The sequence below is a fragment of the Amborella trichopoda genome, chromosome 13 (genome assembly GCF_054954075.1).
Source record: "Amborella trichopoda isolate Santa Cruz 75 chromosome 13, AtrichopodaSantaCruz75HAP2 v2.0, whole genome shotgun sequence".
NCBI classification, from domain to species: domain Eukaryota; kingdom Viridiplantae; phylum Streptophyta; class Magnoliopsida; order Amborellales; family Amborellaceae; genus Amborella; species Amborella trichopoda.
In genome coordinates this window covers 3,192,232-3,216,549 of record NC_142348.1, presented here as the reverse complement: position 1 = coordinate 3,216,549, position 24,318 = coordinate 3,192,232, and the positions used below count along the sequence as shown (strand labels likewise).

Sequence of the window (24,318 nt, the reverse complement as noted above, 5' to 3'; positions counted from 1 at the left end):
ACTCTCTTCATCTAAATAATCAATCCCCCTCTAAAAAAAGTTTAGTTTGAGCCCTAGATATGGTCAAAATGAGTCCCATCCAAAAATGAATATAGACTATTCATTTTGTGAATTTCAAGATATTAACTTTTATAAACTCAAAATCATTTTTTTCTTTCTTAACATTGGTCATCCAATGATAACAAAGCCATCCAAAAAAATTGTAAATGGAATAATCCTTCTAAGGCCTAGATCTAAGCATCTCACTAAAATGATCGACCTATATGTTAATTGGGCTAAAAAAATACTTTCTAGATTGTGTTTTCAAATTTTTATTTTTTTGCGATTGTTCATTAGAATGAAAAGAGTGTATATTTCAAAATTTAGATCAAACAAATGGCCATAAGATGGTTTTTTAAGGTTGTTGCATCATATTACTATACAACGGTCGCATGAAATCATTGCCATATATATATATATATATATATATATATATATATATATATATATATATATATATATATATATATATATATATATGGATATTCTAAACTTCACAACCCTTCAAATTACAAATGTTCAAGATAGAGAGAGTTGTGAAGGGTGAATTTATTAATTTTACAGTTTATTTTTTTAAAAAAGTTATTTTTGTGGACCAATTTTGTAAATATTACTACAAAACAAAAGGTACTTTTGTCATATACATAAAAAATAAAATTAAAATTTTAACTAAAAGACAAGGGCACTTTACAAATAAAATTTCACGACACTAACTTTCAAAATGCCATTGTACTTTTGTGAAAATTTCAAATTTACATGTGCTTAATGATAAAGCTACCTATTTAAATAATTTTTTAATAAAAAAGTGATGATTATTTTAATAAATACACCCATCACAACCACTTCTAACTTGAACCTTTGTATTTTGAGAGGTTGTTAACTCTAAACAAACCCATATATATATATATATATATATATATATATATAGCAATAATTTCATGCAACAGTTGTATCATAATATAATGCAACTACACTTCTAGAAAACCATGGTTTTGGCATTTCTAGGGCTCTAAATTTTATACACATTCTCTTTATCCTCATAATCAATATTATTGAAAAAAAAAACAATTTACACCTTAGATACGGTAAAAATTAGTACTCTCCAACAATCAATCTCAATCGTCCATTCGATGAATTTCAAAATCTAAACCTTGACAAATTCAAAATCATTTTTTTTTTTTTAGCATTGTTAATCTAATTCTGATAATACTACAATAAAATTTTGAGAATAAAAATATCCTTTTGAAGCCTATATCTAACCTTCTCACTAAAATAGACAGCTTATATTAATTGGGCTAAAAAAACACTTTTTAGAGTATTTTTTTCTAAATTTTATTTTTTGGGATTATTCTTTAGAATGAAAAGAGTATACATCTAAAAAAATTGCGTCAAACAAATAACTCTCAACTTTTTTAATATGGTTGTATTGTATTATGATAATGCATTGTTCATATATATATATATATATATATATATATATATATATGAGAGAGATCCAACACTCATTTAGAGTTTCCAGCACTTCGAGAGAGAGAGAGAGAGAGAGAGAGAGAGAGAGAGAGAGTTCAAACAGATGTTTGAAAGGCAAATCTATTGACCAAAGAAACTAGGCCGCAATAATACAGAATCCCTCGTATCAAAGAGTACATACAATTGCAAAAGAATCCAACAAATTACTCACAAAAAGAGAACCAGCACTTGCACCTTCCCCATATCATATGTACAAAAAGAACATTACCCGTTTCTCACTCGTAAAACCCCTCCTCTGTTCTCCCACCAAATGAACAAATGAAACTGGAAAACTACAAATGCCACTGATGCACGAGACACGATACACACTATAGGGATTCACTGACTGTTTCGGATGATCAATGGTGGAGATTAGCCCCAATCTTGGCCATGTCAATCTAAGCCATACATCATAACAGACATAGATGCCCATGGTGTACCAGAACACGATACACACAATAGGCATTTACCGACTGTTCCCGATGATCAACGATGAACCCCAACACCGATAATATCAATCACAGCCACCCAACAAAACAGATGTCGATGCCTGTGGTGCTCCACACACATGTGCACCATTTGTGTATGAATACTCTCAAGTGAAGAGGACAAAAAAGGTAAGAAAACCAATAGAAAAAGAGCACTTAGAAACTTGCTCCTTCAAAATTTGCAGGCTGCTCCTCTCTCACCAGACCAAGAAAGCTAAGAATGTGGGGACCTGCGAATATAAACCCAAGCCCTTCTTCAAAGCACTTAGAATGCAGAAAACCAGCAGGAGAATAACTATCTTCTTTGAAGCTAAGATCCTGAGGTTGATTCTCTGACCATGGCCCCTCAGAAACTTCTGAGGGGTCTGCGCTAATAAAACAAACCACGAGAGCACCATCCAAAAAGCCTCCTTGAGACCGACCTCTGAAAGCCCATTCGAGGTGGCAACTGTGTCAATGCGTACAAGAGGACGTGCAGCATCATTGCAAACCTGTAAAACTAAGTTGGTTTAGAGAGAGAGAGATCAAACTAGACAAGAAGGGAATCAAACTGAACTTACCTGGCCCGACCTATCCAGCCCAAGAACCTCATTCAAATAGTCTGAGAGCCTCACAAGAAGCCTAGCAAGCCATGCTACCTCCCCTTGAGTGATGGGCCTCTTCATCCAGTCCCCCTTGTATCTAATGGCCGAGAATCCACGCTCCTCAATGCCTGGTCTCTTGGGCGTGAATACTTCCTCACGGTGGTGGTGGCCCTGACAGGCTGGCCCCGCAATATGGGCATGGCCGGAAGGACTCACAAGGTGACCTTGAGGGGCCGGGCTCACAGGCCTTCCAGGCTCCACCCTTACATTAGCCCCAAATAGAACTCGGGCCTGGGCCTTTAGAGAGTCAAACATTTGGAGAGTGCACGCCAGCTTCTCACCAGAGCCACTTTGGATCTCAGCTTCAGCCCGCAAAATCAAGAGCTGTAAAAAAGAGAAGTCGATACTAACATATTTTCTTCATAAGCCATATAAATTAACCCAAATGATTTCAGGCTTCTGCTGCAAAGCTCAAATATTGAATGTCAAATAAGAAAGCGTAGTACAAATAAATGTGAGTATACTTTTCCATGATAAATACCAAAGCCACCAAGAGTTCAAGCACCAACCCTTTCTCTCACCAAAGTATTTGCTGCTTTTTTTTTCTTTTTGTTTGTGAACATTGTGAGATCTATTTCAAATTCTTTCTTCACAAGATAGAATCAAAAATTTAATAGCTCTTCATGACCATGAATGTGGAAGTAATATTACGTTTCTGAATGCTATCTGATTTTCATTTGATTTGGACAGATGAAATATTGAGTTCGAAATAAATTTGGGTTAGTTTAGTGTTACCTAAATATAAAACCCAAATGGATTCTGATTCATGGTTCAGATTCCATCATGTAATATGCAGTCAGGAATCAGGATATCTAGAATGCAAGATGCGACAGCAATTGTGCAATAAATACTCTCACCAGAAGTGTCTTAGAAAGTAAGACATTCATATCAAATAAGAATGGAAAGCAAAGTGTTTATTTCAACTAATACAAATAATCTTTTTTCTTTTTTGCTACTGGAATTAACTGTAATAGCAAAATGAAAGGTTACTGTTTCCAATGACAAAAGAATCGAGAAGAAAAAGTCAGAGACCTTGTAAAGACGGTAAAAGCTTATTCATATTTGCATTCAACAGCCATTAGGGACTTGAAATCCAAACTCATTAAAAAAAAAAAAACCATAAATTTGAGTATCACAAAAACACACTAGGAGTGTTATGCACACATGGGTCCTAGAAATTAGAGAGAATCCACAGGAAAGTGAGATTTATGCGAGTCCAATCTGAAAAGAATAAACATTTTACGACTTTCATCAACTACATAGAAAAATTCAAACTACACTATAGAAACAGTTTTCCACATGCGACACTCAATATCCCCCCTGGGGGGTGGGGAAGCGAAACATAAATTAAAGGTTTTAAAATTTCAGCCATGGACCAAAAAATAAGTTAAATTTTATCCTTCTAAAAAGAGGAAGAAATAAGGGAGTAGTTTCTATGTGGTCATATAACTAACAAGGCTGATGATGTAATGAGAAGCACTAACAAGGTAAAAAGTAATGCAATTGCCCCCAAAATGCCATATGATTCTCAAGGCTTTCAGGTTGGACAGTTTCACAAGGATAAAAAATCCAAGTTGCCCCAAAATTTATGCACTGCATCAATATTAAACAAATTTCAACATGGATAACCATTTTTTCACCTTGAAAGAAATAGAAGAGAAATAAGGAACCCTTGAGGCAATGTAAGCAAGTTCGTTCAGTGAAAAGATACCTCAAGCATTCGATGTACACCATCTTCGTCGGTACTGAAAAGTTTTAAATCTCGACTCCCGTTGTCTAATAAGTAGGATCCTTCTACATTGTTGTCTGTGCTAGATAAACCATCCTCCCAGTCCTGATATTCTCAAAGTATCAAAATACGCAACAAGAACACACACACACTCTCTCGCTCTCTCTCTCTCTCTATATATATATATGTATATATCCTGCACACCCACATATCAGAATATACCTGCAATTTTTCGCGAATAGATGGAACATTTTTGTACAAACTGTCCATAAAAGGTGAAGATAATGAACATGGCTTGGAATGATATGCAGCATCAACTCTCATTACGAGATCCAACAGCTCCTTCGATGATGTCAATATATTTAGCACCTATTTGAAACTCATATTGCATGAGAAGAGTACCATCAACATATAATGCAACCACTGGTATTGGACTAAAGACACTTCAGAAATAATCACTTCTAATCCACCACCAAAAAAAAAAAACATTTTTACATGGTTTAACTCGCATTTATATCCAACTCTTTTTTCATTTTTCATTTTTTGAAATCTTATACAAGTGAAACTGTTGCATCAAAGTGCTTGAAACAAAGGTTACTCTTGGAAGTTACCCAATCAACAAAAACAAAAAAGCAGCAGCTACAAAAATGACTGGCCTATCCCAAGGAGAGGAAAAAAAAAAAAACAAAAGAGAAAAGAATCTAGTCAAATGACTCAAGCACATCAACAAGCAACAAGCTTATAGAGCTTTGTAGAGAGGACAAAGTAGTTATTCTAGTGGATTACAAAGAATTACTGGCCTATCCCATGGAGAGTAAAAAAAAAACAGAGAGAAAAGAATCTAGTCAAATGACTCCAGCACATCAACAAGCGACAAGCTTATAGAGCCGTGTAGAGAGGACAAAGTAGTCATTCTAGTGGATTACAAAGAAGGATTAGTACATATTCTTAAGGAGCCATAAACCAAAAGCAAAGACAAATTGCACTTCATGTAAGATGCATAATTCATCATCCCCAGAGCCTTATCCCAACTATTCGGGACAGCCACAAGAATCTTGTTCCGCCATCCCGCTGTATCAAGGCCATACCTTTAGTTGGACTATGAGTAACCATATTTTTTCGCACTCCTTCAATCCTTGTCCATTGGGACCTTCTCGTTGCCCTTTTAGAGCCTTCCACTTGAACCAAATCCGCCCTCCTAACCAATGTTGTCCTAGGCCGACACAACCCATGACCATACTGCCTAATTCTACTTTCCCTCATTTTATCACCTATTGAACTACCAAATTAGGCACGATGCATAATTACCAAGTAAAATATAAAGTAATGACTAAGTTGCTCTATTAAATCTAAGCGTAGGAAGACCACAAACTCACCCTCAACCAACCATGCAAAGCATGTTGAGGCCATGCAAGGGATCCTCTCCAAGGCTTTCTATCGACGTATCCAAATATTGAATTACAATGGTATCTCGATGTTTCACTGAAAAGCAGTGTTTCAAAACCCAAATCGGTGGGTGGATCATTCACCCCACGGATCCATGTTGAATAACTAGATTGGCGATCCGGATTGATCTGGATCTATCTGAATCACAGATCCAAATAAATAAAAAATAGATAAAATAAAAAAATAAAAATTAGAGGTTCATAGGGTGGGGATTTAGGGGGACTTAAGAAAACATTAGATAAGTTTTTTTTTTTTTTTTAAAAAGATCTATACAAGTGGAGGTTTTAAGGGGGAACCGAGCCGGGATTCATACCATCCTAGAGCCGGTTTGGTTCTGACCAATTCCCCATCCAAATCGACGAACGGGATCAGGAATGCCGGGCTTTAAAACACTGCTGATAAGTATTATCCCTGTTAGAGTAGCACATTCCATGCTGATGCATTATTTACGCTTACATGCACCCAAAGCTGATGAAGGGTTTCCAATAGAGTGCCACACATTTCTCTTTGCTGTCTTTGGCAATGTTACTGTGTCCACAGGCTCAAGATGAACACCAAAGTAATTTCAGAAAAGTCAGGGTTGCTTCTTCCCATGTCCACAGTCACTGTGGTGTTCCTTGAATTTAAGGGCATCATAGATGTAGGGCTAACTGGTTAGAAAAGCTTCATTCCCATCCTAGGATCAAACCAATTCTTAGTAGGTGATGGCTAGCAAACAAGTGCTAGGCCTACGTAATATCTTTCAAGTTGTTCACTGCACATGGGAACATCTACAACAGAGTGAGGGACATGGTGGATGAGTGATGACCAAGTTCTTTATAGAGGTTTTGTATTGGTGCATATTAGCTGACTAAACATCAAAGTTTGGTTGTCTTGATGATGATTAGCAAAATCTCGTCTTTTAATCTCTTTCTTTCAGTAATGATTAGCAATATCATGCTTAAGTACATATATGTTCTTAAAGTATGCCAAATGGTCAATATCCTATGTCATTGAAGACATTTGCAAAGCCAATAAGCCAATCCTGATTGCTTACAAGGTTGAGATTTGTAATACTAGGTCCCAGGGCCAATCCCACCCCGACCTACATAAAATAAGAAGGCATTTGGACTCAACTAAGTGATTGCTTAACAGTGGACTACACCTCTAGGCAATTGCATAAGTACCCTCAAAATATGGGTTCCAAGTTCCAACAGGACTGCATACAGTTTATGGATATATGTCAAACATTTTCTGTTTTGATAAAGAAAAGCTATGAAGTTCATTCATTCTTTTTCTTTTTTGGTTTTTTGGTTAGGGGCTGTTTGGGGGGCACTCAGAGTTCATATAATTGGGATTTGATAGGATCAAAACCAGTTCCAAAAAAATTTGATATCCCTATATCCACCGAACCTCTTTTATTGGGGACCGATAGGGCATGGCCCCTGCCACATGCAAACACCACCCATCCCCCGAAAACCAACCAAAAAGAGAAAAGAAAACATCTTTTGATGGATTGAGGACCCAAAAACCATTCCAACCCCTGCAAATTGACTCCCACACATAAAAGCTTAATGTGGAGCTCCTAAAATAGTGCAAATATGACTGATCTAAAATGGACTATCTAGATTGCATGTTGATGTTGCCTTCAAAATGGAGCATTAATATTCTTGTTTCTTTTTTCTTTTTTTTGAGTGGTCTAAGAAAGGTGAGGACCTTAAACTTTCCCTTTAACCTGTCCCAGGCCCAAGTAAAAGGATGGGTTGTGTTAGGTAGGCAGCCAATATAAAATTGTGTCATAAGTATCCATGAATCCTGAAACGTTATCTGCTTATGCCAAGGCGTTCCCCATAAACGAAACACTATACCAAACCCGGGTACAGTGAGAAATGAGCAAGGGTAGCTAGGCATTCCCCATAAGCTACTGTTTATACTCAAAAATGCAAGCAAGGGAGTTCGCTCTCGCCTTGGTTTAGGGTGCAAACAAAGTTGGAAGAGTATGGCTCCCGTAAATTTACGCTCCGAGAGAAAATCGGGTCCTAGGACCTCATCCCTCTCGAATCACCGACAAAGCCGGCTTCCCTCCTATTTCAACCTTGGAACTCAACAAAGAAAGCTTTCAAAAAAGGGTCGAGATAAAAAGAAGATTTTAGTAAAATAGATTTAGAACGAGAACAAGAGAGGAGAGCCACAAATAAATAACTAAGCTAGGAAGATACAAATAAACATGGGTAAAGAATCTAACTACGAAATACAAGAAGAATAAGAAAGTAAAAAGCATAGAGACAAGGGAATAAAGCTAATATAGAGATGCATAACATAGAACGAATGAGAGAGAGAGGATTGTAGAGATGCAAGAATGATTATGAAGAAGGAGAAGAGATCCTCCTCAATGAAGCAAAGAGATATAAGTACAAGATGACAATAAAAATAATAATATAACATGGGAGAGAATAAATACGAGAGAAGGGGCAGTAAAACTAGTACCGATAGATAACATGCAAAGAGAGTAATAAAATAAGTATATGAAAGAGAGAAGGAAAAAGTGTTAGAAGGAGTGCTAAAGTAAATGAGATAGAGAGAAATAGGGAATGGCACATTGAAAGGGGGAGAAAGGGGTAAATGAATACAAATTACTAATAAAAGATAACAAGATGCAAGAAAAATAGGTGCAATAAGAGAAGAATAAGAGGAACTAAATTATTGAACAAAATATAAGGGAAACAAACTAAATACCTATGGGAGAGAAAAGGAAAAGAGGAGTGCTACGGGGATAAAAGAAGAGAGAGTATTTCATTAATCAAGAAAAACAATCATAATAAAGAAAAAGGAATGAATGTTTAATTACAAGGGTGAAGAAGACGGCAAGATCTATACCATCAAGTGAACAAAACAAAAGGGGGAAAAGAAATAAACACAAGCTAAAAGAAGTAGATACAACAAAAAAAGAGAAAACAACCATGCAATAAAAGAGATGAAAGATTGGGATGAGAGGGGAGAGCCTATGCTATTAAATAGAGAAAACTAGGAGGAAGCACCGATGTAACAAACTAAGACAACAGATGCTCATGAAAGATAAAGAAAATAAGAAGATGCGAGAAAGGGGAGATCTACATCATAAAAGAATAAAATGAGAAGAAGGAATAAACACACCAAACCTAACAATAAATAAATGTTACTAAGAAGAGAGCTGTGTTTGTTGCCCCGCGATCGTGACGGCATGCTCAGTGTGATCCAACGAAGAAATCACAGAAAAACATCAAGGAACGAGCACACAATCGATCCGAAATTTCAAGTCACATGATCGTGCCCTAAAAACACGATCCATGGCTCGAAGTTGGTATCAAATCGATCGTTATGCCGAGCCCTACAAGAAAACAATCATCTCTCGATCAACCGAGCATCGGAACGACCAAGGATCATCCACGAAAAATCATGCACGTTCTAGGGCAACACAGGGCCTGTTATGGAACTCCACAACTTGTTAAGAAGGGGCAAATCTGTCATTTTGCACCTTATTTTCTAATTTCTTTTAATTCATTTTAATCTTAATTTCCAACAATTAGGGTTACTTTTGATCATCCACCCATGTTGCTATCGTTGTACGCAAAAAGGCTTAAACTCTTCACGAAAGAGAGTTTTTACTTAATAGAGTTTTTCTTTCTTCTCATTATTGGCACACGTTGAGAGAGAGAGAGAGTAAAGAGAGAGAAACTATTGGACCGGTACGCCTAAGCTCAAGGTAAATGTTCTCTCTCTTCTCTTTCTTTTCTTCTTCTCTCTCTTCCTCTTCTCCATCTGAGTTCCCCTCGGAGGCCATGCACAGCAATTGCAATGCCGTGTATGCCTCTCCTGTGGTCTCACAGGTTGCGCATGGCAATGGCAGTGCCATGCACGAGCCTCCTCCTCCTTCTGTTCGTCCATCTCTGTCCCCTAACGAGGTTTGCAGACGACGCTGCTCATCGCCGTCCGCAAACGTATCCTCAACACCTCAATGAAGAGCACAGACGGCGAAACTCATTGTCGCCTGCAAAGGTCTCCCCCTGTTGCGTGCCTATCGCCGCCCACGATAGGTCTCGACAATACCTATCGCCGTTCGCGAGCTTCCTTTGCGTGCGCGATACCTATCGTCATCTACAAGTTTCCTTTGCGTCAGCGGTGCCTATCGCCGTCCGCGAGCCTCCTTTGTGAGCTCGGTGCCTATCACCGTCCGCGAGTTTTAGATAACTATTTAATGAAGAGAATAAGAGATGGGGGGTGAGAGAAGAAGATCTACACTACTAGATGAGGGAGACAAGGAAAAGAAGTAGATATAACCAATCAAAGGAAATAAATGCAAATCTACAAAGGAGAAAATAATCATGCAATAAAGAAGATAAAAAGAGCAAGAAAAGATTAAATGTAACTACGTATAATAAATACTACATTAAATGAGAAAGTAAGGGAACATAAATAAGATCACAAATAGGAGAAAAAAGGAAAAATAGATGTATATAACCAAAAGGAAATAAATGCAAAAGATATGAAAAAAGGAAAGGGGGAGCTACATCAAGAAATGAAGAGAATGAAGAAAATCATAAATACAACTAATAAATGACAATAAATGTTAGGAAAACAAATGAAAAGAGAAAGAAAAACAATATTTGGGCTGGACCTCCAGGCCCGACACCGATTCAAATCATATGGTTGCACAATCAATCCCAAACTATCTTGGTTTTTAACGGTGCAAGTAGAAATAGGAAGAAGAGGGTCCGAAAGGTCCGATTATCCGGACCGCCTTTAGTTTATAGTGTAGCTTGACAGAGTTTGTAGTTTTGTTTCGGATTGAAGGGTTTGGATGGAATGGAGATTGCTCAAATGGGCACACCTTGGGGCTTTTCTCTCAACATCAAGTTTAAGCTTAAGATCAAGGGATTTTTCGGCATAACCTAGGCTCAAGATTAAAGGAACTCGGACCTTAAGCCTGAGGCAAAAAGGGCTATTTATAGGAAAAATGGGCCCATGATAGCTTGTAGGCCGGTTTTGTGCGATTATCATACCATCAGAACTTTGGCGACATTTGGAATGGCACTAACGCTAGTCTAAATGGCACCATGTCATTAATGCAGCAATAATGACGGTCAACAAACAATCAAAGTCACACACGGGAGGTTGCATTTGCAACGTACGTGGCCCACGTGGTTGGTGTTTGTACCATCTAAAAAAGGTCGGCCCACGTGGATTTCAAAAAAAAAATGATGGTCAACAAACATTAACTTCTCATTAATGCAGCCAATACGGTGCTGTCAGTGTCTGGCGCCAGCAGCATTCTGACTGCCTTCAAAACTCTTTTCGAACACGTGTCGCGTTTTGGTGACTCTGGTTTAGTTCAGATGGAGCAATCACAGCTTTAAGCTATTCCGACAGGCGCCGACGGCATTTAAAATGACGTCAGATACCAGTTGGCATGCCGTCTTGGTTGTACTTTCATCAGTTCTTTGTCCAATGGAAATTCAACAACTTGAGTCGTACTGACGTCTGACATGTCAGTACGGGCCTTCCATGTCGGCACGTACAGACTAACATGTCAACGCGTCATGTCGGTCAAGTTGTTTCCCAACTGGTGGAGATCGTGGGACCTGGCGTTGGTTGGAATGAAGCTGGCAACATTGGTAATGCCACCAGACTTCTGTTCATCTGGAAGCTCATAGAAGGTCTGGATCTGGGCGCTAGTGGCACTGGTGCTGGTGCTAGGCTTCTAGTCTTTCGGTCCGCCTATTTGATGATTGAGGTGCCTTCGGTGTTCTGCCTTCTGACTTTTGGTAGGGCTTTGGTGCCCATTGAGGTAACATCGAACCTTTCCTTCTGAAACACTTCATGGCCAGGTTGTTTTGAGTTTGTCTTGCCTCGTTTTGCCTCTTGGTGCCTTTGGTCCCACTGGGGCAATGAAGGTTGTTTGGTGGAGGCTAAGTTTACGGAAAAGGGTTCTAGTGGGGTGAATGGTTTAAAATATCCGGGTAGTATGCCTGAGACATTTCAACCTATCCACAATTTCTCCAGTCGATATCGGGGTGTCTACGGCTACGCACTGCACCAAAAACTAAGTACAATGAGAAATGAGCAAGGTTAACTAAGGCGTTCCCCAGAAGCGACGCACCACACCACCCCTCGATTGTGGTAAAAAATAGGCAAGGGTTCCAACGAAATTCTCGACGAGCACAGGTAAAGAAGCTAATCCAAGATAATAAGATTTGCCTAGCAATATGGAATGGAGGAGAGCTTACAAGAGTATGGAGTTAGCGGATAATATGACATGGAGAGTAAACATAGCTTGTCTACAAGAAACGAAGTGGAAAGAGGAAAAAGCTAAGGAAATAGATGGGTATAAACTTTGGTATACAGGAAAGGATAATAATGAAAATGGCATCAGCATAATAGCAAGCAAGGATTTAAAAGATAACATAGTTATTTTCAAGAGAGTAGGTGATAGACTCCTATTAATTAAACTTGTATTAAGGGAAGAGATAATTAATGTAATTAGTGCTTATGCACCACAAGTAGGACGAGAGGATAGAATTAAGAGACACTTTTGGGAGGACATAGATGGATTAGTCCAAGACGTACCAAATGGAGAGATGACCTTTTTAAGATGGCACTCAAATGGACATATATGGAGGGATAGTAGAGGATATGTAGGGGCATATGGGGGATATGGATTTGGTGAAAGAAATGAGATGGGTGAGGCAATTCTAGATTTTGCTATAACCTACGAACTAGCAATAACAAACATTTACTTTAAAAAGCGAGATAAACATTTAATAACTTATAAAAGTGGATCAAATAAAAGCCAAACAGACTTCTTCCTAGTTAAGAAGGCAGATCAACCATTATGTAAAGATCGTAAGGTTATCCCAAACGAGAATTTGACTGCACAACATAAGATCGTGGTTAGGGATGTCTACTTAAAGACATGAAAGAGAACGGGTGAAATCAATAGGTTCAAGAACTAGGTGGTGGAATTTAAAAATGAGAAAATAGACTTACTTAAGGATAAATTAGTTAAAGAAGGAAAATACAAATTTGAACATGAGATCAATGTTATGTGGAATGAGATGCCTAACTGTATTAAGAAAGAGGCAAAAGAAGTTTTATGAAAAACTAGAAGGAAAAGAAATTGCGATAAGGAAACTTGGCGGTGAAATGATGAAGTGCAGAAGGCCATTAGCGAAAAACGATCATGTCATAGACCTTGGTAATATAACAAAAATGATCAAAACTTAGAAGAATACAATAATACTAAAAAAAAAGCTAAACAAATAGTAAGCAAGAATAAACTTAAGGCATATGATAATCTATACCGTAAATGGGGAACAAGAAAAAGTGAAAAAAAATTTCTTCCAATTTGCAAAAAATGAGAGAGAAAACGTGTAGGGACAGACTATATTAAATGCATTAAGAGTGAAGATCAAAGGGTCCTAGTGAAGGATGAAGAGATCAACGATAGGTGGAGAGCTTCTTTTCAAAAATTATTAATGACGAACACAATAGGAACATAGCAATAGAAGGAACCATTGGCATAAATGAGAGCGGTGGTCATAGATACATTCGTAGGATTAGGATATCAGAAGTAAAAGAAGCTTTGAAGAGGATGAAGATAGGAAAGGCTTTAGGACCAAATGGTATCCCGATAGCGGTTTGGAAGTCCATGGGAGAGATTAGCATTGATTGGCTAACCAAGTTGTTCAACGTGATGTTCAGAACAAAGAAAATACCAGACAAATGGAGGAAAAATACTATGGAAACTTATTTGCAATCACAAAGGAGACATAGAAAATTATGCGAACTATATAGAAAACAATTTATGAGCCATCTAGAATGCTATGGCAGAGATTGATTGAGCAACAACTAAGGGAAGTCAATAATTGAGACTATTTTCTTACTTAGGCAACTAATTGAGAAGTTTAATGCGAAGGAAAAATACATCCATATGCCTTTATCAATTTATAGAAAGCTTATGATAGAATACCTCGATATTTAATTTGGTGGGTATTGGAAAAGAAATGAGTCCAGACACTACATCCACATGGTGAGAGATATGTATAAGGGAGCACTAACTAATGTGCGAACAACTAATGAAGAGACGGGTGAGTTTTCAGTAACAATAGGTCTACATCAAGGGTCAGTATTGAGCCCATACCTCTGTCTTACCCATTGACGACATAACTAGACCTATAAGATGAGATATTGTGATGTATGTTGTTCGCGGACGACACAGTTTTGATCGATAGACCCAAAACGTCGTCAACACAAAGAACTTCGGAGGGATGCTCTAAAATCTAAAGGCTTTAAAATTAGTCGGATTAAGGTAGAGTATATGGAATGCAAGTTTAGTAATAATAAGAGTACAAATGTGGAAGTAGTTAATATTGACAGTCAAGACGTACCAAAAAGAGCGCACTTTTGATATCTAGGGTCGATAATCAAAAAAATGGAGAGATTAAGAAAGATGTCACACATAGAATTAGAATTGGGTGGGCATAGTAGAGATGTGCAACCAGAGTTTTACATGATCTCCGCACACGAATGAAGTTGAAAGGCAAATTCTATAAGACAACTGTGAAACTAGCTTTGCTTTATGGGGTGGAATGTTGAGTCGTCAAGAAACAACATACCCATAGAATGAGTGTAGTTGAGATGGATTAATAGCAAGACAAGATGGGAAAGAATTCGAAATGAATACATTTGGGAGAACTCAAGTATGCCTCCAATAGGTGATAAGATGAGATAAAGTGAACTCAGGTGGGCTAGCCATGTGCAACGCAGACCCAATACATCTCTTGTTAGAAGGTGCAAGTTGGTTCAAGTAGAAGTCTCAAAAAGGGCAAGGGGTAGGCCCAAAATGACATGGTTGGAAGTAGTGAAAAAAGTTATGAGGACTTATGGCCTCATTGAGGGTACGGTCCTTGATAGAGCAAAAACGGACCAGGATTCGTGTAGCCAACCCCAACTAGTTATTAAAAGGCTCTGATGATGATGATTCTTTTTTTTCAAGGATCTTGAACTTGGGGCCAAAATGAAAGATTTGCAAATGTATTAGTCCTTAATCATCCACAAGAGGCACCACACTTTTTATGTGGATGCACTTGCCATAATTGCTTCACCTTTTTCTAAAGGTTCCTTTCTTTCCCAAGATCCTCAAAACAATGAACAAAATTTCAAAACTTCTTTGGACAAGGTTTGCAAGGAATACAACTTTTTCTTGTCATGAGGATTCTTTTTTAGACTAAAATAAATACTGGAAAAATCCTTCCTCTTCTACAAGTGAAGGAACCAATCCAGGTTTATTAACATGAATTACATACATAACACCATGGCCACGAATACTAGAAAGTTTCAAATGACATCAAGGTGAACCTAAGAATGCCACAAGAAAAGCTAAACAAGGTATATTTTTCAGGTAGAAAATTCCTAAGAGGAATGAAGCCATGATAGTCACAATGGAAGATGTGATACTTGAATCAGAGGGTTACAGGGACCAATTTCTTGAGCCCAATAGCAAAAAAGCCACAAAGAAAGTGGCATAGGGGTAGAATGTGTTATGATCGTTTAATACACCATTACATGTCTAGGTGGTTTTATCAAAGGGGAGCTGTGCTTAATATAACAATTTGAATTTTGAACACCTTCTAAACATTCATGGAGACCATAGCATGCTTTTGGGAGGGATGAGGGGCCCACGTCTTCATGAATCAAGAGAGCCACTTTTGAGCAGGAATGAGTGGAGAACCCATGGACCACCAACCTAATTTCTACAAACACTATAAAGAAAGTGATGCCCATTTCAACAATTATAACCGTTACAAGGATTCACCCTAATCAGATAACTTATGGAGTACTAAGAACTACCGCTTCAAGTCATCTGGCTAGCCCATGACTCAAGGGCATCAAAAACAAGCAAGCCACAGCAGATCTAGATTGACCCATGGACAACCTCTACAGAATTCTCAAACTCAATTAATAAGCATCCAAGAAATAGGGCTTGGGCTTGATGGCTAGCAGTTGACGTCAAGCAATGCTACATCCCAAGTTCCATTCCTACCACTGAACTACCCAAAAATAAACAAAAAGAAATAAAAATAAGCATCCAATTACAATATTATCTAATTGGATGATTTTTGGCATTCATTTAAGGAAACCTACTCGCGTGAGATAAGCTTCCAAACCACTAAATTACAGATATAAGGTTCAAGTCTTGATGTATGTGAATAAATGCAGATTGTCAGTATCTAGCATTCAATGAAAGGGTTAAACGATTAACCAAAACATGAATCGAAAAGGTGGAACAAGAAAAAGATAAATCGCAAAGAGGAAGATATAAAACACGAAAATTGTAACATTTCGAAAGCATGCTTACCTTCATTGTCATCATTATCACTGCCTCTGGATTAACATGAAGAAACTTATGAGCAAACCCAAGAAAATGCACAACCATGGAGCTATAAAAAGGATAATTTGACACCACATACCCCTGCCACCAACTCGTATATGCACCACTAGAATCAGCCCTTCCCTTACTCTTCTCTCCAACATCTGAAACGTCAGATTTATCCCAACTATGATTCTTCCATGGTTCCAAGTAGCAAACCCACAGCTCAAAACCTTCAGCAGCCTTCTTCATATTAGTCCCTATTGGACAAAACTGAAATGCCCTTAATATCATTCTATACAAGGGCCTTTGAACCAGCAAACCAAATGAGCTAGAATCCTCCAATCTAGAGCTCTGAGCATATTCCAAACAACCCATCTCTTCTTTACATATCCATAAGCTAGAATTCAAATACATTACCAGTACTTTAACCACCTCTCCCAGTCCAGCACAAGGAGGAGACTCCAAAAGAGCATTTCGAAATGGTAATGAAACCCAAAATGACCGGCAAAACTTTACAGATAAAGGAGAAAAGTCATTGTCGACAAGCCAATAATGTATCAGCGTGTGAACAAAAAAATCGGCTCTTTGACTAACTTGGGCATCTTCCTTTGAGGAATAATGCAAGAGAGAGGAGGTTCGACCTGGGTGCATAATTGTAGAACCGTAATTTGGCACAAAAGCTTGCAGATACGAGCAAAGAAGTCGAGAATATAGGTCAGAATTCATTGCCTTCTGCCCTGATCTCCGGTTACTATGAAAAACAGGCAAAGAAGAAGCCCACCTCTCAAGCCTAGCCCTAATCACCTTCCTGTTCACAACTTTGTTATCCCTATCATCCCCCTTTGCTTTGCATACAGGGTAATAAGCAAACCAAAAAATATAATACTCGAAAACATTCAATTGAACCTGGTAAACCCCTTTGATGCTTTCTTTTTGAACCCGATTCTTCAAAAGTGGAAGTGAATCGAACAAATTTATGTCAGAATTCAACAAGAAACGTATCCACTCAGGCAAGCGTTCAGTGGGGAAAACATACTTGATAAGAGAGTGTCTATCAATAGAATGGATGGACGAGATTAACCGACCAGAAGGAGAAAGAAGATCAAATATTTTAGTACAAAGGGGCTCTTCATTAGTGAACTGAGAGATCCATGGTGAAGTGTCATGGAACCCAAAGAGCTTGCAAAGGAGAGTAGGGAAAACTTGGGCATAGAAGGTCCGAGACTGGTCCGTGGAGTACTTTGAGAGGAAACTTTCAATTGCTGAGATTGAAGCGAGTATCTGAGGAGGTGAACATGAACGGAGGAGGAGTGACGAGAGGTCCTGAGCTTCATGATGAGAATCCATGGCAATAGATGGAGTGAACATAGCATGAGATGACTATAGTTTCCAGTGAAATTCAGGTCCTACACTAAAAAATTAGGGCTCTTGCTCAAGATTACGGTTTCCAAACAATCAGTGATCTTCTGAGGTTCCGACGGACAAAAGAGCTAGACAAAATGTATGTGCAGGATTAGGGTTTGAAGCTCAAAGAATGCAAGGATTGAGGGAACATAAAATAGGAAATTTAGGGTTTGAAGAGGAACTCGGTTCCTATTCCAAAAACTAAGATTCCAGTTACAGATTAACGTTCCGATGGAATCTCAAGATCGAGAATAACAAAGCTTACGGTTCAAGGTTGAGGTTCAGAGCTTCGATGAATAAACTCCTTTTGAAGCGAGTATAGTTTCTGAAAATTGGGCCTATGATGATCGATATACTGCAGATGATAGAAAAATTGCACAGCAACACTGAGACTTTGACATGAAAAATAGGTTTTCGAATAACAAGCAGAATTGAGCAGCAGGAGAATGAGGATTTCCGGAAAAAGCTAGGGTTTCCGGAATTATTGGTGGTTCGATTGAGATTAGGTTTTTAAAGAGCAGAAATTAAGATTGCGCAGGAGTAGACTGTAAAATGTAGAGAGAGAGAGAGAGAGAGAAAGGTAAGAGAAAGAAGAAACGAAAGAGAAGAGACAAATAAAGGAGAATAGGATGAAAGAGAGAGAGAGAGAGAGAGAGAGAGAGTATTTGAAGTTCGAATGGGAGGGAACCAGGGGCCTGGCGCCCGTGAACTATGCCACGTGCCAGTGTGTGACTGACACGCACGGTGTGTTAAATTTGTGGGACCGCTATGATGACGTGGAATGGCGTGGACCCATTTGATTGGTGCTTCCGACGCGTGGCAGCAAGTGTGGAGACAAATGGCGCTCTTCGACGCATGTCCTGTTTGCAAAAAGACAAAATTGTCCTTTGTTTAAGGGAAGGCGGTTTTTTCAATGTTTTTCAGGATGAAGTAAACTGCATAATGTTGGTAATACACCTGAGGTATTTTTTTAGCATATATATATATATATATTTTTAGCAATTATTTGGATCGACATTTTTTGATAAATTTTTTTTTTTTAGCATTTATTAGGAGTAGTTAAGGGTGCGTATAGCAGTCAAAATTACTGATCTAACTAGTTGGATTATATTTTTTAAATAATTAAAATAATATTAATTGTGTATCTAACCACTGGTCTAACCAAGTGTTTTGTGCGGGGATACCATTTCTCTACGCATTACGGATGAGAAAAAATGCTAGTCTTGCATTAAAACAAAACTAATGGTCAATATTTTTTCTTCAAATAATGCTATTTTTAAATTTTAAAAATTAATATTTTTTGCATAGTAATGCACCACATATTAGAGATTAGATATTCCTAAAAAAGTAAGCTCAAAATCCATGTAAATTATGGATTTTAGAGAAAGGGAGGATATCTACATATAAATCAGCCAATTAATAAAAACCAAATAAATGGAGCATAAAAACCATATCCTAGTTTTAAAATATAAAAAATATTTAAAATGTTGTCCAACTTCATTATTCAAGTCGAACTAGTTAATAACGGTTGGTTTGACCGGCAATAGATTAGTTAAACATTGGTTTTAATAAGTTTTCAACCGAACCTGATTTTTACTTTAAACCACTAGTTCGGTGGAGTCTATAACTATGCTTTAGAGGGATTTGTTTGCAAAACAATACAGCCACATTTATGTTTTTATTGAAATTTATCAAAGTATTTATTAAAGAAGGGGAAATACAATATTTTGCACATTTGCATGTCAAGACCTTATATTTGTTGCATGTATTTTTACATTTATACATTTTGAGGTCGAAATTATGATTTTTCGTCATTGAAACAACCTCGTTTATTGAATTTTTTAGGTGTGCCTTACTTCGATTGTTTAGAGCCTCCACCTTATATAAATTTTTGTTTTTTGAAATGTAATTTTCTTATTTTTTTTTATGTCTTTTCTTATTTGCAATATGTATAGCAAATCTGTGTCCATTTAATGACACTTTTACAACTATCCATTTTGAAATTGATAGGATAATAATGATTCTGACCTCCATGTACAACAAGATAAATGGTATTTTTGTAGATAATCCCTATTAAATTAGATAACTTAAATTATATGAAAGATTGAGACAGGAGTCCCATGGCGAATCTAATAATTGACTGGTGTTAAAGATAGACATATATATTTATTAAATATGCTCGTGGACGCTAAAATTCAAATGGTGGGAAAATAGTTGCAAATTCAAGAGCAAAAGTTGCATTTATTCACGATTGATAATATAATTTTTTTGGGAAGTTTTTTCTTCATTATTTTTCTATTTCGTCATTGTTACTCATATTCGTTTGTTTCAATTGTTTTCCAAAAATACAATTGCACTAGATTTCGTGCGACTTGAAAATGCCATTCAATATATCAAAACCGGCATTCTATATTTTCAATATATCAAATGCCATTCAATTATTCTATTGAAGTAAGGTGCACCTCAAAGTGCATTTCGAAGAGAGAGTTCCAATGTTAGAAAAAGCCTCTAATTTGGTTATTTCAATCTCAAGGTGTATGGATTTGAAGAAAAGAAGAATTTCAAACCCTAAAATTATTATAATTGTAACAAATTATATAGACCGTCTATTTTTAAGTTTTATAATGTTTATATATTTGCTTGATATGTACATTGATAAGAATTTCAAATTTTGAAACTAAGGATAAAATAGATTTTCAAACCATCATAAGGTTTTGAGTACCAGGATTACATCCTCAAACAAATTTTAAATGTACGCATTACTTCCACGCTAATAAGTAAAGGACCTTATACATAACCTAATTTTCATTATTAAATATTTATCTTACTCCAAGGGGGTGGAAATGTTGTATAAAATGAAAAAGTTCATATAAGGGTGAGGCCCAAAACAATCAAATTGAGGCGCACGTAAAAAAATTCACCAGATGGGGTTGTTTCGATATTGAAAGACCCCCAATTTAATCATCTCAACCTCAATATGTATGGATGTGAGAAAAATTAGATTTCAAGTCTTGTAAATAATACATCTTGTAATGTATTATCTCGACCATCAATTTTCAAGATTTTCAAGTTTTCATAGATCTACTCAATCTAAACTATTTTTTCATATTTAAATTTTATAATTAGAGACGGAAATAAAATTTCTGGCCATCATAAAGATTTTCGATACTAAAACAACATATTTTGATATTATTTGAAGGTACGCTCTAATTTGATTGTTTAGGGCCTCAGCCTTATACAAACTACACCCTACATAAAATAGGTCCAGCAACTTGAAACGAAATATAGTTCCGTCTTCCACTTTATGTGGTTGGCCTTTCTTCTGTCATGGTGCATAAAGTTTAAGTACAACTAAGCTAAGTCATCAATGGCATCACATTGTCCAAAAGCATAAATCCAGCTAACATGGCCAAAACCCTAGAATTCATGTGCTTCATTTCATTAAATGGTAATATTCCACATTTTAACTCTTGGCCAATACCCTAGAATTCATGTGCTTCATTTCATTCAATGGTAACATTCCACATCTTAACTCTTAATTGTTAATACCATTTTTTTTTGTTAAAACCCACTGTTACTTAAGACCAAACTTGCTGTAATATGCGGGGATAGGGTTTGAGGCCTTGATTGGTCAATATTTGACAATTGCAATGATATGATTCAAGCTCAATTCCTAGTTGAACTGCCCAAAATGCATATTTATAGGTTAATTTACAGTAATAATTTACAGAAATAGATAAATACATGCTTTCTATATTTGCATTTCATTGTAAAAAATTGTTTGATTTGGTACATTTTGTAACAATTGTATATGATGAGACTGTTTGTAGAAGGTACAAGAATGTCATAATCATATGCGAAATCTCTAAATGTTTTAAAGCATTGTGTTGACCATGCTCCAAATAATATTTTTCTCAAACTTTATGAACTGCATACCAACTAGATCATAAATCGAAAATGAGGCTTGTTGAGTTAGGGACTAGTTTTTTTTTCTTGGGTATTTCAATGGAAAAGACAATGCCCCTACTTGTTTTTTCAAATAGTTTAGGAGTTAGTTTTTTGAAGGTGTTAAAAGGGTGATATAAATGAGTATGAGAACTACAGCGTGGTGACTATGTTGGGTTTATGTGGCCTTTAAATGCCTTATGAGTGTGTAATGAAAAACATTTATTATAGTGGAACATAAACTCAATAAGAGTGTGGTCCCTCGAGGACCATGCTAAGTAAATGATGTTTGCTGATACAGTACTGTACTTGATGATCGAGGTCAATCGGTTGAAAAACCCAAGATACCTGGGCATAAAAAATAAACCAATAAGGGTATTTGGATTAGCCCTTGATGAGGTCAGAGCATATGCCTAGATGAGTGAGCCGAAGAACTGTGTGACTTTTGTGTGTGATGGTAGGCCTACGAGGGCAAAAACCGCATCCACTTTCCATCACACGGCATGCATATAGATAGATCATTCGGAAAAACCAGATATCCACCTTTGGGTGAAGCATGTGCATGTGCATGTGCGAGAGATACCTCTGTGTGCCATAGAGTTGTGGTCGCATCAGGTCATGGTTACCTTGACTTGTCTCTAGGGGAGGACATGTAATCCACATACTGGGATTGCGACTCCTTGGTTCATCGACTAGACTTTGGTGACCCGCTAATGAGTCCCTTATTGGACTGTAGGTCATGAAAAATACTAGGTCGGTTTGATAAAGCAAGTATGGTCTGTAGTTCACAGTTGAAGATGAAGTACCTCGTGATCGTTGATAGAATTCTTGAACCATATGGATCCACTTCCCATCATATTAATTTAATTGTGTTTATTTTATTATATAAATTATTTTAGATTTATTATTTAAGTTTTTATGAATATTTAAATATTTTATTTATAATTTTTGGAATTATAAATACGAAGTTATTGATTTTACAAATTATATAAAATTCAAATAATGTTTAAATAAAATTTTAAAATATTTATAAAATTTTCATGGGGGCCCATAGTGCACATGGGCCCACCATATGGCAAATGGGTGGTGGCCCACATATGCCACATATGGATGGCACACCCCACCCATTGCTCCCTTTTGTTATTACTTTGATATCAAGTTTTGTAATTTTTAGAAAGTCCATCTTATAAGCATATGGTCAAATATTGTTTGGGAAATATTGACCATATCTTATCTTGATTATTGAAAGTATATATTGACTTTAAATTATTAAAATATTCTTATGGAAAATATGAGATAGATTATGTAATTTTATGGAATGCATGATATTTTAATAGATTTAACTTATTTAAATATATTGATAGGGAAAATAGTTTAAGGAAAAGGAGATAATGGTTCATACACATTCCATAATGTACCCATCTATGGAATAGATGACTCATATCTCTCACCCCACAAGTCACCTTGATCAACAGTCTATATTCAATCTAAAGAAAGAGGCAAACTATATGAAACCCTAAAGAAATCCTATACCTAAATTTCATTGTGAATAGGGTTACGGGTGCTCTTCCCGCATCTCTTCACACCTCTCTCTTTCCCATAAACTCTCACTCTCTCTTCCTTAAGAGCCATGCCCCTCTCTCTACTCTCTGATTTTCTCTCTCTACTCTCTCTCCTAAACAGACCCTAGGGGGCACGCCCCAACATAGAGACTCTCTCTCTCTCATGATTTAATCTAAGGGTTGGGAAAATTAGGGTTTGAGCCATAATTATTTTGGAGTTAGGGTTTTGTAGAGATTTAAGGGTGGATACCTAGTTTGGCCGAAATTAACTTTCCCAATTCGAGATTGAAGCTAAACCGTTGATCTAGCGTCATTGGATAAAGAAAACTTGCATGTGGTATTATTTGAGGACCGACATCGTTGTCCAACTGACGACCCATCTCAAATAATCAAATATGAATACGCCAATTGGAAGAGGATGAACTTAACATGCAAGCACATTCTTTTATGTGTCATGACTGACTCGTATGCGTCTGAGTACAAGTTAATCTATACTACAAGTGAGATTTTTAATAAACGTGAAAGAGAGTATGTTGAACCCTCTCTCGTGAAGCAACTATGGCTATGAGAAGGTATAATGATTTAAAAATGGTAGAAAGTACCAAGTTTGCAGATAATGTGCTCATGTTTCGTGCGCTAGTCAGAGATTTGGAAGATACAGGCATGAAGCCCAATGAATCTATACAATTGATTCATTTAATGAATTATCTTCCTAATTCATGGAAGACTTTCATATATTCCATCTCTGTTAGAAAAAAGGCACCAAATTTGGAGGCACTCATCACGACCATCAAATCTGAAGAAGAAATGAGGAGTTCAAGGCAAACCCCAATGGATGCTGTGCATATGGTAAAATCTTAACCATCTTTTAAATTTAAGAAAGGAAAGAGAATAAAATACTTTTGAGAATAAAATATATTTCAAAATAAGAGCTTTTGGAAATAAGGAAGCAAAGAGAGAGATTTGAACTTGTTTTATTTATAAGAAAGTGGGCCACATAGCTAATAGTTGTCGGTTCAACAAATCTGGTGGAACTAACAGGGGATTCATATTTGTGGTTTTCGAGTCCATACTAGCTGACCCCAAGGGAGCTTATTGGTGTCTTGACTCGGGGGCTACGACCTATGTCACAAACACCAAGGAAGGTTGTCGTTCTTTCACTCCT

The 24,318-nt window shown here is 37.0% G+C and overlaps 1 protein-coding gene across 4 annotated transcripts; it reads right to left on the bottom strand.

Annotated features, from left to right (window-relative positions):
- Nucleotides 1-1,615: 1,615 nt before the first annotated feature.
- LOC18428202 (sphingomyelin phosphodiesterase) lies at nucleotides 1,616-18,372 on the bottom strand. Of its 4 annotated transcripts, none has more exons than XM_006837241.4 (5): nucleotides 16,228-18,372; nucleotides 4,632-4,778; nucleotides 4,392-4,514; nucleotides 2,597-3,004; nucleotides 1,616-2,527 (listed from the first exon to the last, which is right to left on the bottom strand). In XM_006837241.4, the coding sequence occupies exons 1-5, from the start codon at nucleotides 17,608-17,610 to the stop codon at nucleotides 2,234-2,236; spliced, it is 2,355 nt and encodes a 784-aa protein (XP_006837304.2). In that variant the 5' UTR covers nucleotides 17,611-18,372; the 3' UTR covers nucleotides 1,616-2,233. The 4 variants fall into 4 exon arrangements, with proteins under 4 accessions (XP_006837304.2, XP_088712369.1, XP_088712368.1 ...); XM_088856243.1 differs by having other exon boundaries at nucleotides 16,340-16,468; XM_088856242.1 differs by lacking the exons at nucleotides 1,616-2,527; nucleotides 2,597-3,004; nucleotides 4,392-4,514 and having other exon boundaries at nucleotides 4,643-4,778; nucleotides 16,340-18,278.
- Nucleotides 18,373-24,318: the final 5,946 nt, after the last annotated feature.